Source organism: Sardina pilchardus, chromosome 12 (genome assembly GCF_963854185.1).
Source record: "Sardina pilchardus chromosome 12, fSarPil1.1, whole genome shotgun sequence".
Lineage (NCBI taxonomy): Eukaryota > Metazoa > Chordata > Actinopteri > Clupeiformes > Clupeidae > Sardina > Sardina pilchardus.
This window is the reverse complement of record NC_085005.1, coordinates 34,513,003-34,528,928: the sequence shown is the minus strand read 5'-3', so window position 1 is coordinate 34,528,928 and position 15,926 is coordinate 34,513,003. Positions and strand designations below refer to the sequence as shown.

The 15,926-nt window shown below is 45.5% G+C and overlaps 2 protein-coding genes across 4 annotated transcripts in view; both read right to left on the bottom strand.

Moving 5' to 3' along the window:
• Positions 1 to 207: 207 nt before the first annotated feature.
• Positions 208 to 3,583, bottom strand: gtf2h5 (general transcription factor IIH, polypeptide 5). Its single transcript, XM_062550714.1, has 3 exons — positions 3,471 to 3,583; positions 3,154 to 3,224; positions 208 to 679 (listed from the first exon to the last, which is right to left on the bottom strand). The coding sequence occupies exons 2-3, from the start codon at positions 3,186 to 3,188 to the stop codon at positions 499 to 501; spliced, it is 216 nt and encodes a 71-aa protein (XP_062406698.1). The 5' UTR covers positions 3,189 to 3,224; positions 3,471 to 3,583; the 3' UTR covers positions 208 to 498.
• A 712-nt stretch (positions 3,584 to 4,295) lies between these two features.
• serac1 (serine active site containing 1) overlaps positions 4,296 to 15,926 on the bottom strand; it is a 27,528-nt gene continuing 15,897 nt past the window's right edge. For all 3 annotated transcript variants that reach the window (XM_062550966.1, XM_062550964.1, XM_062550965.1), the window contains exons 11-17: positions 15,608 to 15,758; positions 13,996 to 14,167; positions 13,800 to 13,900; positions 12,595 to 12,692; positions 10,794 to 10,976; positions 10,404 to 10,547; positions 4,296 to 6,444 (exon numbers count right to left, since the gene is read on the bottom strand). In XM_062550966.1, coding sequence (XP_062406950.1) covers positions 6,308 to 6,444; positions 10,404 to 10,547; positions 10,794 to 10,976; positions 12,595 to 12,692; positions 13,800 to 13,900; positions 13,996 to 14,167; positions 15,608 to 15,758 — 986 coding nt within the window. In that variant the 3' untranslated portion in view covers positions 4,296 to 6,307. The remainder of the gene's footprint in view (positions 6,445 to 10,403; positions 10,548 to 10,793; positions 10,977 to 12,594; positions 12,693 to 13,799; positions 13,901 to 13,995; positions 14,168 to 15,607; positions 15,759 to 15,926) is intronic.

The following is a 15,926-nucleotide window of genomic DNA, read 5'->3' as shown; positions in this document are numbered from 1 at the left end:
AGAATTTGACTGCAGGCGTCTTCATATGTTTTCATCCCGCGAGTTTTGAGTGACGTGACATGGTCAAATTTTTGTGACATGATCACAACCTTTATTCAAGTCGAACAACACGTCTAACCAGCATGCACTGCATATTACGCTTCTGTTTGCAGTCAACTGCACCCGACTGCAGTCGACTTGACAAGTCGAGTGAGCTTAGTGTCATGTGGTTTAAATACTGCACAGGTAATACCCAGGATACAAGTGTGCTCATTCCAGCAGTGTCATGTGGCTTATATACTGCACAGGTAATACAGTAATTACGGTAATACCCAGGATAGGGTTAGAGTTAGTGTGCTCATTCCAGTCTGGCCTGCGTTTCCAAGGTGTGTGTTTCTGAATGACCATTAGACATACCATTAAACAAAAGCAGTCTTTATTTCTGAATGATGTGGGTGTGTGTGTGTGTATAGTTGTGTTTATTTCTGTGTGTGTGTGTGGGTGGGGGGGGGGGGGGGGTTATTTCTGGGTGATGGGGAAAGAGTTTTGGTCCATCAGTTCTCCGACTCTTTCTTGTAAAATCTGCACGACTTCAGCCAAAATGAAGACGTGGGTGTCGTCCAGATCTTGAATGATGAACTTCTTCCCGAGCGCTGACGTCTCATCTAGATACAGGAGGAACTGCTTCATGGCTGGGTCACTATGGGAACAAGCGTGAACAATATTACACACAGACGGGTCACTATGGTAGAAGGGAACAAGCGTGAACAATATTATACACAGACGGGTCACTATGGGAGCAAGAGTGAACAATATTATACACAGACGGGTCACTGTGGTAGAAGGGAACAAGAGTGAACAATATTATACACAGACGGGTCACTATGGGAACAAGAGTGAACAATATTATACACAGACGGGTCACTATGGTAGAAGGGAACAGGAGTGAACAATATTACACACAGACGGGTCACTATGGTAGAAGGGAACAAGAGTGAACAATATTATACACAGATGGGTCACTATGGGAACAAGAGTGAACAATATTATACACAGACGGGTCACTATGGTAACAAGAGTGAACAATATTATACACAGACGGGTCACTATGGGAACAAGAGTGAACAATATTATACACAGCTAGGTCAGTCAGCGCATTTCCTGATTTTGAAGTACATTTGGAAGCACTAGGCATATTAACAGTGAAGGTATTGAAGTTGTTTCACAATAAAATATTATATAATAAATAAACGGAGCCCGCTTTTCTATAACTAGCAGCTGTAGCATGTTGATAGGGAGGTCCTAGATGCATGGAGTGAATTTTGAAGCACTACGCACAATAACAGTGAGGCTATTGAAGTTCACACACAATAAAAACACATTATAAATAGGCTGAGACAGATTTCCATAACTAGCCAGTGTAGTATGTCGATAGATTTTCCATAATTAGCCAGTGTAGTATGTGGACAGATTTTCCATAATTAGCCAGTGTAGTATGTTGATAGATGTTCCATAATTAGCCAGTGTAGTATGTGGACAGATGTTCCATAATTAGCCAGTGTAGTATGTTGATAGATGTTCCATAATTAGCCAGTGTAGTATGTTGATAGATGTTCCATAATTAGCCAGTGTAGTATGTTGATAGGGGGTCCTAGATGTGTGGAGTAAATTTGGAAGCAGTAGGATCAATACTGTGAAGCTATCCGCTTAGGTCAAGTGAGCGCCATTTTGAACATTTTCAGCGCGCAAACGAGGCTGAGGTTGTAAACCTGCGGTTACACTACATTCACTTACAGTGTCATACAATCTTAGCTGCTTTAATAACAATCCTTGTGGCTAAACAAAAAAATCTCGAGTCTTCACTTTTAATGTTCATGACGATGGATGTTGTTAAGTGGGCTAGTGAAGGAAATTGGATCCTGAGATCAGTATAAAAGGACATGTTATAGGATAGAGATCAGTATAAAAGGACATGTTATAGGATAGAGATCAGTATAAAAGGACATGTTATAAGATAGAGATCAGTACAACAGGACATGTTATAGGATAGAGATCAGTATAAAAGGACATGTTAATAGGATAAAGATCAGTATAAAAGGACATATTATAGGATAGAGGGCAGCCATCACCACATATAAGGCAGGTAAGAGAACGATTGATGTGCTATCTCGGCTTAGTGTCAAAATACGGCCCAACATCACACTTTACTTTGGTAATCCACTGCTGATGGATGTCTGTGTCTCTTGGGAAACAATGACAAAACAATTCTTAGTTCCGTCGGTGCTCAGAAATACACAGCAATAAGCTAAATAGTAATATTACTACAATCTACAATATCTACAAACTCAACCTCATTATCGCTTCAGAACGTTATAGTGTGACAAGGGCGAATGGCACAGCGTGGGGTTTGTGGCTAATTATGATTCATTTAGTGACCCCCACGCCCACGTTGCACAGATATAACATTACCAATATCATATTTCACAACAGGTGTAATATGTTGATAGAGAGGCCCCAGATTTGTGGAGTGAATTTTGAAGCACTAAGCACAATAACAGTGAGGCTATTGAAGTTTTTACACAATAAAAATACATTATTTAGGCTGAGACAGATTTTCCATAATTAGCCAGTGTAGTATGTTGATAGGGAGGTCTTAGATGTGTGGGGTAAATTTGGAAGCAGTAGGATCAATACAAGTGAAGCTATTGACATTTATCTATTTTCGTTTTTTGCACTTTGCAGACGGTCCCTAGACGCTCTGCCGAAAGCAGAATGCTCACAGGGGTGCATTTCTTAGGGGACAGTTCTTACGGATGAAAGCAGGGTTGTAGCTGTAGCCTACTACGGTTAGATAGAACTGCCTCGTATGTAATGATAACATTTTGAATATGATCCTATTGAACCGTAAACCGCGAATTTCTGTCTAACTTGACCGAACTCCGAACCCAAGCTAATACCCTCAGTCACATACAGAGGCTTGCAATGTAGGCCTATAATACAATTTTACATTTCCTGATACCGATATATTATCAAATATGCAGCTGGTTGCAATAACGCTCAAGTTAACGCTAAGGTGAGACCACATAAAACCGCCATTAGACAGGATTTCAGACGCAATCCAGCATCTTAAGAAAACCAACAATGTCTCGTACAGTTCTGAATAGGTAACGTTACCATTCCACAAGAACTCCTTTCAACACATTGACCATTTTCAGCACGATGTTCCCTCTGAAAAGTGTGATTACCTGGAGGGAAAATATTACAAATTAGGAAATGTTTGGAAAAGCTATCTCGTAATATTCAGGAGCCTTCGGATAGGGCTACATAACGAGGCTAAAGCAACTGCAATAACGTCAGCTAAACAAGTGGCTGCGCGGTTAATTCAGTGCACAGATGTTAACAACATTATAATCGTGATCTTTTTTTCCCATAAACATTTACAGACATACAAAAACATTTGTAAACAGTAAAACAACAGATGACCAACTCACAGTGCAGGCGAAACAGTAGCGTAGCGCAGTACCAGATTAAACAGCGGTGTGCGCAGAGAAAGAGTCGTGTAAAACAAACGACCGAATATCATTGGTTCCTACAAGAGTGCTCAAGGTCCCGAAGGCATAGAAGGTCATGTTTGCATAAGGACCCGATCATTCACACCCATACAGATATTTTTGAATTACAAAAGTGTCTCTATCAGTAATTTAGCTCATTCATATTAAGTTGTTGTGAAGTCATATTCATTCAGACGTGCCTTCATAAAGTACATCTCACCCATAAAGTTCAGCACACCCTGTTTCAAAGTGACTTCATTACATTACATGACGCTTTTTAACCAAAGCGACTTACAGTATAGTAAACATTTTAAGTTTTCTGCAATTCTAACAACAATTCTAGGAATTTTTAAAAAAGGTTAAGTGCAGTAAGAATAATGAAAAGGAATCAGTGCATCACCGAGCGCAGTTGTCTGGAGGGGGAATGCGGCTGGGAATGACCACATCCTTCTTGTCCCTCTCTAGGTTGCCATGGTCGCGGACACCTCAACAGGTACAATTAGGTGGTAAGTCAAGGATCAGCAAGACTAGTTGTAAGTCGTGCTATGAGAGGAGATGTTCTCTGAAGAGCTGGGTCTTCAGAAGTTTTTTTAAGGTATTTTCTTGTAGGAACTGGTAGTGCATTCCACCAACAAGGAACAACAGATTTAAAAAGTTTGGCTTGGCCTGAGACTAAACATAGATCCTTGATTGAGAGCAAGAGTCAGAATTATCTAGGAACAGTAGTTAGAGTGTTTAAGTATTGTGATTACACATACAGTAAGGTATTGAATAAAGCCACTTTATTGTAACTATTTCATTAAAATAGGCCATAGGACTTCTTTTTCAAGACAAAGGGCAATACATGAGTGTGACACTGCGTTCTGATCAGTAGCAGCCTACTGATGTCATATCCTGTAGGGTCGAAGCAATATGTCAATTTATTCATTTCAGCATGAGCTTGCAGGCTCTGTCATGACAAACACATCCATAAAAGAATAAAATAAAATAAATAGCTGAACGCACTGAGGTGCTCCTGAGGTAGGGGAGGGACAAGCCTCTGGCAACATTTCAAAAGGCAGTTTTCAAGTCTGGTGTTGATGCTTTTAACAGTGGAAACAAACATGTAAAACTCTGAATGAACAGCTCTGCACAAGAATCTCTGGGCATGGAAAGTGCAAATGACCAACAATATAAACTATTAAGAATTCATATAAATGGACTAAGTGCTCAGAGGGCCATGGAACACACAGTGGAAGTATGTGTGATGCAGACAGAAATCACTATCCTTATGTCCATATAGTTACACACACACGACACAGACAGGAAGAGCTCCCTATACTGTATGTCCATATAAAGAGCTCCCTATACTGTCCATATAGTTACACACACACATGATGGAGCACAGAAAGAGCTCCCTATACTGTATGTGCATATAAAGAGCTCCCTCTACTGTATGTCCATATAAAGAGCTCCCTTTACTGTATGTGCATATAGTTACACACACACATGATGGAGCACAGAAAGAGCTCCCTATACTGTATGTCCATATAAAGAGCTCCCTATACTGTATGTGCATATAAAGAGCTCCCTCTACTGTATGTGCATATAAAGAGCTCCCTCTACTGTATGTCCATATAAAGAGCTCCCTTTACTGTATGTGCATATAGTTACACACACACATGATGGAGCACAGAAAGAGCTCCCTATACTGTATGTCCATATAAAGAGCTCCCTATACTGTATGTGCATATAAAGAGCTCCCTCTACTGTATGTGCATAATATGGACATATATCATACTGTAGTTACACACACGTCTATATGTCCTGCAGAGTTTGCTTCTGTAAACATGAGGGGGAACTAAACTCTGGAAACTGATACGATTCTGTCTTAAGACAACCAAGTGCACAGGGTCAGAGTGCACAGGGTGAGAGGTCGGAGTGCACAGAGTGCACAGGGTCAGAGTGCACAGGGTCAGAGGTCGGAGTGCACAGAGAGCACAGGGTCAGAGTGCACAGGGTCAGAGTGCACAGGGTACTAGTAAAGGAACACACAGCACCTACAGCCTTAAGGTTTTGATCAACACTAGGATTAGGGTCAACACTAAGATTAGGGTCAATGTTAGGTTTAGGGTCATTAATTAGGGTTAGGGTCATTAATTAGGGTTCAGGTCATTAATTAGGGTTAGGGTCAACACTAGGGTTAGGGTCATTAATTCGGGTCATGGTGAACACTACCTGCTGCCCTCATGTTATCATGAGGGCCTCACACGGTCATGCGTAGCAATACGGTACTGGTCTTCTACACTCACCAGACTGCAGTACTCTAGCGAGCCCACAGCACCAGACCACTGCACCAGCGGTATTGCACCACGCTGGTCCTAAATCAAATATCTGGTTTTAGGGGGCTTCTGTGACAGCGCTATTGTACCACGCTGGTCCTAAATCAAATATCTGGTTTTAGGGGGCTTCTGTGACAGCGGTATTGTACCACGCTGGTCCTAAATCAGCGGTATTGTACCACGCTGGTCCTAAATCAAATGTCTGGTTTTAGGGGGCTTCTGTGACAGCGGTATTGTACCACGCTGGTCCTAAATCAAATATCTGGTTTTAGGGGGCTTCTGTGTTGTCTAGTGGGCGTGTCTAGGCCTCCACAGAGGACACTCCATTCAGTCCCAGAGCATCCTTACTTCTGTGTGTCCTATTGTGTGAGCAGTCCTGTGTCATATTGAGCATCCTTGTTGTGTCCTATGTGTGCTTATTGTGTGATGAGTCCTCTGGAGTACTCTTGTTGATCCTTATTGGGCGTTGTGTATTGCAAGTGCGTCCTGGATGAACTGTAAAGTGCGCTTGTAGAGAAAAGAATCCTTCTGCTCTGGTTTGCAGATGTTCAGATGATCAACGTCCACTTGGATGATTTCTCCGATGCCCAGATCTGCCGAGAGAGGAGCACACACAGGCATGGGAATTAAGCTGCATACACACACACGCACACGCACACACACACATGCACACACACACACACATGCGCGCACACACACACACACACACACACACAGATATGGGAATTAAGCTGCATTCACACACACACATACATACACACACACAACATTAGCATCATCAAACATCATCAAAACTAGGCTGCAGCCAACATAGCTACAGCGGTCAGGTCTGGGATGAACACTGGGGATGAACACACTGTACTAGCAGTGCACATAGAGACCAGACCAGGCTTGTGCAAAATTCAGAACTGAAGTGAGAATGACTCCTATATTCCAATTCAATTCTTGAGTTTGAATTGAACTTGAAGTGAGGTCAAAAACAGGATGCAGAATTACAATTCGATTTTGAATTAAGGGAAGTAGAATTGAAATTCAATGAAATTCTAAGAAATGAATATACATAATTTAAGAGTAGTGTTTAACAATGAAGTTTCACAAAATATGTCAGATATGATCGCAACAAACACACAATTTATAATTTAAAACAGTAATCAATTACATTTCCAAAGTAACCTTCCCAAAATGGAATGTGTGATTCAACACATTCTTCCTGTTATGTGGCTGGATGGATATGTGGAGGATTTTTACTGATCAGATAGACGGAGCTCCGCTGTTAGCTTATGCCCTGCACATGACGTCACTGGAAATCCCCTGAATTGGCATGAATTAAATTCCACTTCCTGTCATCCCAATTCCAATTAATGAATTGAATGGAGGCGAATTCTAAAATTCGGAATTGTGCACAAGCCTGATAGACACATAGCAGAACACTGTACTAGTAGTGCACACAGAGACATAGCTGAACACTGTACTAGTAGTGCACACAGAGACATAGCTGAACACTGTACTAGCAGTGCACACAGAGACATACTGTAGCTGAACACTGTACTAGCAGTGCACACAGAGACATACTGTAGCTGAACACTGTACTAGTAGTGCACACAGACACATACTGTAGCTGAACACTGTGCTAGTAGTGCACACAGAGACATAGCTGAACACTGTACTAGTAGTGCACACAGAGACATACTGTAGCTGAACACTGTACTAGTAGTGCACACAGACACATACTGTAGCTGAATACTGTACTAGTAGTGCACACAGAGACATACTGTAGCTGAACACTGTGCTAGTAGTGCACTCAGAGACATACTGTAGCTGAACACTGTACTAGTAGTGCACACAGACACATAGCTGAACACTGTACTAGTAGTGCACACAGAGACATACTGTAGCTGAACACTGTACTAGTAGTGCACACAGACACATACTGTAGCTGAACACTGTACTAGTAGTGCACACAGACACATACTGTAGCTGAACACTGTACTAGTAGTGCACACAGACACATAGCTGAACACTGTGCTAGTAGTGCACACAGACACATAGCTGAACACTGTACTAGTAGTGCACACAGAGACATAGCTGAACACTGTACTAGTAGTGCACACAGACACATACTGTAGCTGAACACTGTACTAGTAGTGCACACAGACACATACTGTAGCTGAACACTTTACTAGTAGTGCACACAGAGACATAGCTGAACACTGTACTAGTAGTGCACACAGACACATACTGTAGCTGAATACTGTACTAGTAGTGCACACAGAGACATAGCTGAACACTGTACTAGTAGTGCACACAGAGACATACTGTAGCTGAACACTGTACTAGTAGTGCACACAGACACATAGCTGAACACTGTGCTAGTAGTGCACACAGAGACATAGCTGAACACTGTACTAGTAGTGCACACAGACACATACTGTAGCTGAACACTGTACTAGTAGTGCACACAGACACATAGCTGAACACTGTACTAGTAGTGCACACTAGGGATGGCGAAAACTACACATTTTCTTGACCGACCACCGAGTCTCATTAGCCGGTTGAAACCGGTTAACTGATTCGTTTAAAATATGCAACGCCATTTGAAATAACAGCCACGCAATTTCGCAACTCTGCATCTCTCAGTCCCCCGCTCACACACACAGCCCTGGCGCCGTCCTTTCACTCACGTCACTTTTTTTAAAGTCCCCTACAGCGCGAATCATGAGTCCCGCAAACCAAGGCGCTTGCAAGTAAGTGGAGGCTCCTTCGTTTCGAAATGGTTTGGGTACAAGGTGATCGCGTTGCAAATAAAGGCTTTTGACTAGCGTTAGAAGCTAATTGGAAAAAGAAATGGCCGATTAGAAAATGACAGCTCCGAAGAGACGCAGCTTAGTTTGAGGAAGTGCTAACAATAATAAAGAAATATGATTACCTTATTTGTTACATTTGATGACCTTTCCTGAAATGTATATGTAATGTATTTCCAAATCTAAGCCCATCTTATGCGGAAAGTTGGCTAATAGACTGCAACACGAGCAAACCAATGGAGGCACCTCCAGATTGCAGAAGACGCGTCAGCCAAGGCAGAGCGCTCATCTCGTGCCAAATGTTTTTATTGGTTTATTAAGTAGCCTAGCCTACAAGCAGGCGAGTTATGAAAAATTGAGTGTGAGGTATAATTTGCTAACACACAAAAAAGATCTTGGAATGAGATGGCTAGCTGTAGTAGCACTTAGTCCACTGTCTATAATAGCCTAATTTAGAGATCTTTTTTTTTTCTTTTTAACCGACTAGCGAAAACTTTGATCGGTTAACGTGGATACGGTCAACCATCGGTCAAACAGTCACCGGTTAACATCCCTAGTGCACACAGAGACATACTGTAGCTGAACACTGTACTAGTAGTGCACACAGACACATACTGTAGCTGAACACTGTACTAGTAGTGCACACAGACACATACTGTAGCTGAACACTGCACTAGTAGTGCACACAGAGACATAGCTGAACACTGTACTAGTAGTGCACACAGACACATACTGTAGCTGAACACTGTACTAGTAGTGCACACAGACACATACTGTAGCTGAACACTGTACTAGTAGTGCACACAGACACATACTGTAGCTGAACACTGCACTAGTAGTGCACACAGAGACATAGCTGAACACTGTACTAGTAGTGCACACAGACACATACTGTAGCTGAACACTGTACTAGTAGTGCACACAGAGACATACTGTAGCTGAACACTTTACTAGTAGTGCACATAGAGACATAGCTGAACACTGTACTAGTAGTGCACACAGACACATACTGTAGCTGAACACTGTACTAGTAGTGCACACAGAGACATACTGTAGCTGAACACTGTACTAGTAGTGCACACAGAGACATACTGTAGCTGAACACTGTACTAGTAGTGCACACAGAGACATACTGTAGCTGAACACTGTACTAGTAGTGCACACAGAGACATACTGTAGCTGAACACTTTACTAGTAGTGCACACAGAGACATAGCTGAACACTGTACTAGTAGTGCACACAGAGACATACTGTAGCTGAACACTGTACTAGTAGTGCACACAGACACATACTGTAGCTGAACACTGTACTAGTAGTGCACACAGACACATACTGTAGCTGAACACTGTGCTAGTAGTGCACACAGAGACATAGCTGAACACTGTACTAGTAGTGCACACAGAGACATAGCTGAACACTGTACTAGTAGTGCACACAGACACATAGCTGAACACTGTACTAGTAGTGCACACAGAGACATAGCTGAACACTGTACTAGTAGAGCACACAGAGACATAGCTGAACACTGTACTAGTAGTGCACACAGAGACATACTGTAGCTGAACACTGTACTAGTAGTGCACACAGAGACATACTGTAGCTGAACACTGTACTAGTAGTGCACACAGAGACATACTGTAGCTGAACACTGTACTAGTAGTGCACACAGAGACATAGTTGTTTTAGAGAGTTTGCTAAAAGTCCATTTAAAGAGTTAGAAACGGGTCACCCAGGTGATGAGCGGGACAGACCTGCAGCCTGCTCTGGCACCACGAGGATCTTGATCATCGGGCCGATGGTTGTGGGGAGAGTCTCTGCGAAGCTCAGGACTCTGATCTCTCGCTCTTTGGCAATGTTCAAGAAATTCTCATTCAAGTCTTTAAGTGCAGGCGAGTCTGGGGGAAACAGATGCCATGTGAGGCAGAAACATCAAAACAAACCATTAATCAAGAGGCTTTATGGTCATACAGGTTTCAGGCTCTGGGCTGGGATTCTGGAACTTTGGTGGATGTGACCAAAAGGCAAACATTCTTCAATAACACAATCTCCATTCTGAAGGTCATTCAATAACACAATCTCCATTCTGAAGGTCATTCAATAACACAATCTCCATTCTGAAGGTGATAAGGGTTCAGGTGTACCTCTACAGAGTTCTCTCACTTCTATGGAGGGGAAGAGCAGGTAGCGCACGTTGACGGAGTACTCGGCCATGAAGGTGCCGTGGTGGGGAACACTGTAGAACAAGATGCCCTTGGTGTTCTTCAGGAGGGGTTGCAGATCTGGATCCCTGGAGGCGTCTAGGAGCATCTTCTTCACCAACAACCCTGAAGAACAAAACAAAAGCATGAAGCATCTAGGAGCATCTTCTTCACCAACAACCCTGAAGAACAAAACAAAAGGATGAGGCATCTAAGAGCAATCTAGGAGCATCTTCTTCACCAACAAACCTGAAGAACAAAACAAAAGCATGAAGCATCTAAGAGCACCTTCTTCACTAACAATGCTGCAAAACTTCCTCATCAGTCACAACCTCGTAAAAACGCTGCTCTGCTCACACATGCATAGATCAAACAATAACACCACTGGCCTGTCTCACCTCCCACACCACTGGCCTGTCTCACCTCCCCTCCCACACCACTGGCCTGTCTCACCTCCCCTCCCACACCACTGGCCTGTCTCACCACCCACACCACTGGCCTGTCTCACCTCCCATGCTGTGTGCCACCCACACCACTGGTCTGTCTCACCTCTCATGCTGTGTGCCACCTGTCTCACCTCCCATGCTGTGTGCCACCCACACCACTGGTCTGTCTCACCTCTCATGCTGTGTGCCACCTGTCTCACCTCCCATGCTGTGTGCCACCCACACCACTGGCCTGTCTCACCACCCACACCACTGGCCTGTCTCACCACCCACACCACTGGCCTGTCTCACCTCCCATGCTGTGTGCCACCTGTCTCACCTCCCATGCTGTGTGCCACCTGTCTCACCTCCCATGCTGTGTGCCTCCCACACCACTGGTCTGTCTCACCTCCCATGCTGTGTGCCACCTGTCTCACCTCCCATGCTGTGTGCCACCCACACCACTGGCCTGTCTCACCTCCCATGCTGTGTGCCACCCACACTACTGGCCTGTCTCACCTCCCATGCTGTGTGCCACCTGTCTCACCTCCCATGCTGTGTGCCACCCACACTACTGGCCTGTCTCACCTCCCATGCTGTGTGCCACCTGTCTCACCTCCCATGCTGTGTGCCACCTGTCTCACCTCCCATGCTGTGTGCCACCCACACTACTGGCCTGTCTCACCTCCCATGCTGTGTGCCACCTGTCTCACCTCCCATGCTGTGTGCCACCCACACTACTGGTCTGTCTCACCTCCCATGCTGTGTGCCACCCACACTACTGGCCTGTCTCACCTCCCATGCTGTGTGCCACCTGTCTCACCTCCCATGCTGTGTGCCACCTGTCTCACCTCCCATGCTGTGTGCCACCCACACCACTGGCCTGTCTCACCTCCCATGCTGTGTGCCACCTGTCTCACCTCCCATGCTGTGTGCCACCCACACCACTGGCCTGTCTCACCTCCCATGCTGTGTGCCACCCACACCACTGGCCTGTCTCACCTCCCATGCTGTGTGCCACCCACACCACTGGCCTGTCTCACCTCCCATGCTGTGTGCCACCCACACCACTGGCCTGTCTCACCTCCCATGCTGTGTGCCACCTGTCTCACCACCCATGCTGTGTGCCACCTGTCTCACCTCCCATGCTGTGTGCCACCTGTCTCACCTCCCATGCTGTGTGCCACCCACACCACTGGCCTGTCTCACCTCCCATGCTGTGTGCCACCCACACCACTGGCCTGTCTCACCTCCCATGCTGTGTGCCACCCACACCACTGGTCTGTCTCACCTCCCATGCTGTGTGCCACCTGTCTCACCTCCCATGCTGTGTGCCACCCACACCACGGGTCTGTCTCCAACACCCGCCGCCTTCAGCTTCTTCAGCAGCTCCCCACTCCGATACGCCAGCGACTTCCTGCACAACACACACACACACACACACACAGATCACACACCAGCGACTTCCAGCACAACACACACACACACACCAGAGACTTCCTGCACAACACACACACACACACCAGAGACTTCCAGCACAACACACACACACACACCAGAGATGTCCAGCACAACACACACACACACACCAGAGACTTCCTGCACAACACACACACACTGATCACACACAACCCATCTTCATGCCCAGATGTTATACCCAGGGGTGGGTAGTTATGTACATGAGTTTAAAAAGTTTATGTTTACAGGAATGGCAACTTTCCATGTTCCTTTTTCAGAACTGTACTTCTACTCTTGCTCAAGTAAACTATTGAGTCAGTAATCTACTCTACTCCGCTACGTTTTCAAAGCAGGCCTTTCGTTACGACTACAAGTTTATTATTGAGAAAGTATCTCAAGGGAGAAAAGTGCCTTTTACTTATTCACTGCACTTTTTACTCTTTTACTGTGAAGCACTTTGGTGCGGCTCAGCCGTCTGTAAACGTGCTATAGAAATATATAATACATAATGACTTGACTTGAGAGGCACAGTGGAGTGGGAGAAAAGACACAGGCACGTTGCGCAGTGAATGTAAAAGTAATGGCTGACCTACTGTATGTAGAATCAGCCAATGTTACACTGCACAGAAGGGGATGCTCTATAGTTCTACTGTAATTTCCCGACTATTAGCAGCGACTTATACATTGATTTTGCAAAATTTCTTCCGCTATGACATTAATAAAGGGGGGCAGTTAATATGGTGTTAATATGGTTTTGTTTCTTTTAACTTGCATTAAACACTGTCCTGCGGCTTATATGCGGGAAATTACTATAACAGGTCAACAATGACTTCCAGCCAGCTGCAGCAACCTCTAGTGAGATCAGATCAGCACTGCCAGCTGCAACGACCTCTAGTATTGAATTTCCCCTTGGTATCTATCTATCTATCCATCTATCTATCTATCTAGTAAGATCAGCCTACTACCAGCTGCAGCAACCTCTAGTGATGCGGGAGGTCGGGGTCGGAGGTCGGTGTGGGGTGTCGGAGGTCGGTGTGGGGAGTCGGTGTGGGGTGTCGGGGGTCACCTCTGGTTTTCAGCAGGACATTTGGCTCTCCAGTCACTCAGGTGAGTGTCGTACTCGACGGAGAGAACACGCAGGGAGGGGCAGTCACTGGCCAGCCATGTCTGTAGGAGAGCAAACAACCAATCAGATGGAAAGTGCCTGGGAATGACACAATAATGAACCAATCAGAAAGCAGGAGGGGCGGGAGATACACCACCTTCGGCCAGCACTCGGTGTAGTCCTCCCGCCCTCTCGGGGCTGAGCCGGCTGCTGATTGGTCCAGGTCCTTGGAGCCGTCTCCTGATTGGTCCAGGTCCTTCTGCCTCCAGGTCTTAAAGGCCGCCCCCAGCAGCCCATGCACGAACAGGACGTCAGCCTCCACCGGCTGACTGGGGTTGACATGGCAACACAGGAAACAACAATCACAAATGTGTTCAGTGTTAATCCTGACTAGCACCAAGTCCGACCATCACATACCCTTCACCATACCTAGAGACTGCCATGCTTTTATTCCAACCATCACATACCCTTCACCATACCTAGAGACTGCCATCACATACCCTTCACCATACCTAGAGACTGCCATGGTTTTATTCCAGTTAGCCTACTGGCTGGTCTGATTTGAGCAGGAGAGGTGAAGCATGCATTGGAGCCCAGAACAGGATGCTGCCCATAGGAAGGAGGGTGGGCCTGACAGAAATAATTAGTTAGTTGCAGCCCAGTGGGGTATCCTATGAAGCAAGTTAGACATATTAACTCGGGGTATGAAGTGAAGTGATCCCATAATGGCAGTTATGTGATCCATTTGTAAAACTACGCTCCCAGCTCAGATCTGTGCTCACTCTCTGTTTTGGCCAATCATGAAACGTATAGGAAGTATCAGTATATAAGTATAGGAAGTATAGGAAGTATCAGTATATAAGTATATATATTTTTTTGATCCCGTGCAGTGAAGTGAACACACACTAACCCGGGGCAGTGAGCTGCCTGCCCAACAGCGGCGCTCGGGGAGCAGTGAGGGGTTAGGTGTCTTGCTCAAGGGCACTTCAGCTGTGGACTGGTCGGGGATCAAACCAGCAACCCTCCGGTTACAAGCTCAAAGCCCTAACCAGTAGGCCACGGCTGCCCCCTGTGGAGATGCACAAGACCGCCTATATTAAAAAATGATTACTTACGCATTTATGAACGATAGTGTAATCTAGGGTGGTCATAATTTAGTGTCTAGTCAATGGTCATCAGATATTTTATGGCTTGCATGTGCATAGTAGTGCACATGCGCCTACAAGATCCAAAATGTTTGCAGAGGCGGAGTTGGACCTGCAAGATATGACAGAATCTCACACGATTGTTTTTCAAGATAATTGATTGGTCGGTAGTCAGTAGTCAGTAGGATTGGCCAGAGGGCGGTAGCGTAACACGATTTGAGCTATAACTCAGCACATAACCTGCTCCCGACCAGGTTTGGGTGGCAGCATAAGACCATGGTGATACAGTGACGACCAGGTTTGGGTGGCAGCATAAGACCATGGTGATACAGTGACGACCAGGTTTGGGTGGCAGCATAAGACGATGGTGATACAGTGACGACCAGGTTTGGGTGGCAGCATAAGACCATGGTGATACAGTGACGTCCAGGTGCCCAGTTAGAACTGCGTGTGGCAGTGCAGCTTATGGGCCCGCCTGTTCTGCTGGGCTCACCTGAGAGTCCAACACACACACCTGGTGCTCATATACCCTGTTCTCACCTGGTGCTCATATACCCTGTTCTCACCTGGTGCAGCACATACACCTGGTACTCACCTGGTGCAGCACATACACCTGGTACTCACCTGGTGCGTCCCTGCGGGTGCAACACGTACACTCCGTCCTGGTACTTCTCCTGCACGGCGTCTCTGTCCAGGTTGGCCAGCGCTCGGGCAGCATGTGACGCCTGCATGACGTGGGGGGATTGGGCCATCTCAGCCAGAACAGCCAACCAGCCTGCAGTTACAACAACAACAACAACAACAACAACAACAACAACAACATATATTACCAGCCTACAGGGGACTGGGCCATCTCAGCCAGAACAGCCAACCAGCCTGCAGTCACAACAACAACAACAACAACAACAACAACAACATATATTACCAGCCTACAGAGGACTGG

What these genes read in the sequence shown, in the direction of transcription:
- gtf2h5 (XM_062550714.1), bottom strand. Translation starts at nt 3,188, where the DNA reads ATGGTCAATGTGTTGAAAGGAGTTCTTGTGGAATG. An exon ending in AAAGGAGTTCTTGTGGAATG is followed by an intron (nt 680 to 3,153) that starts GTAACGTTACCT and finishes TTGTTCCCATAG; the next exon opens with TGACCCAGCCATGAAGCAGT.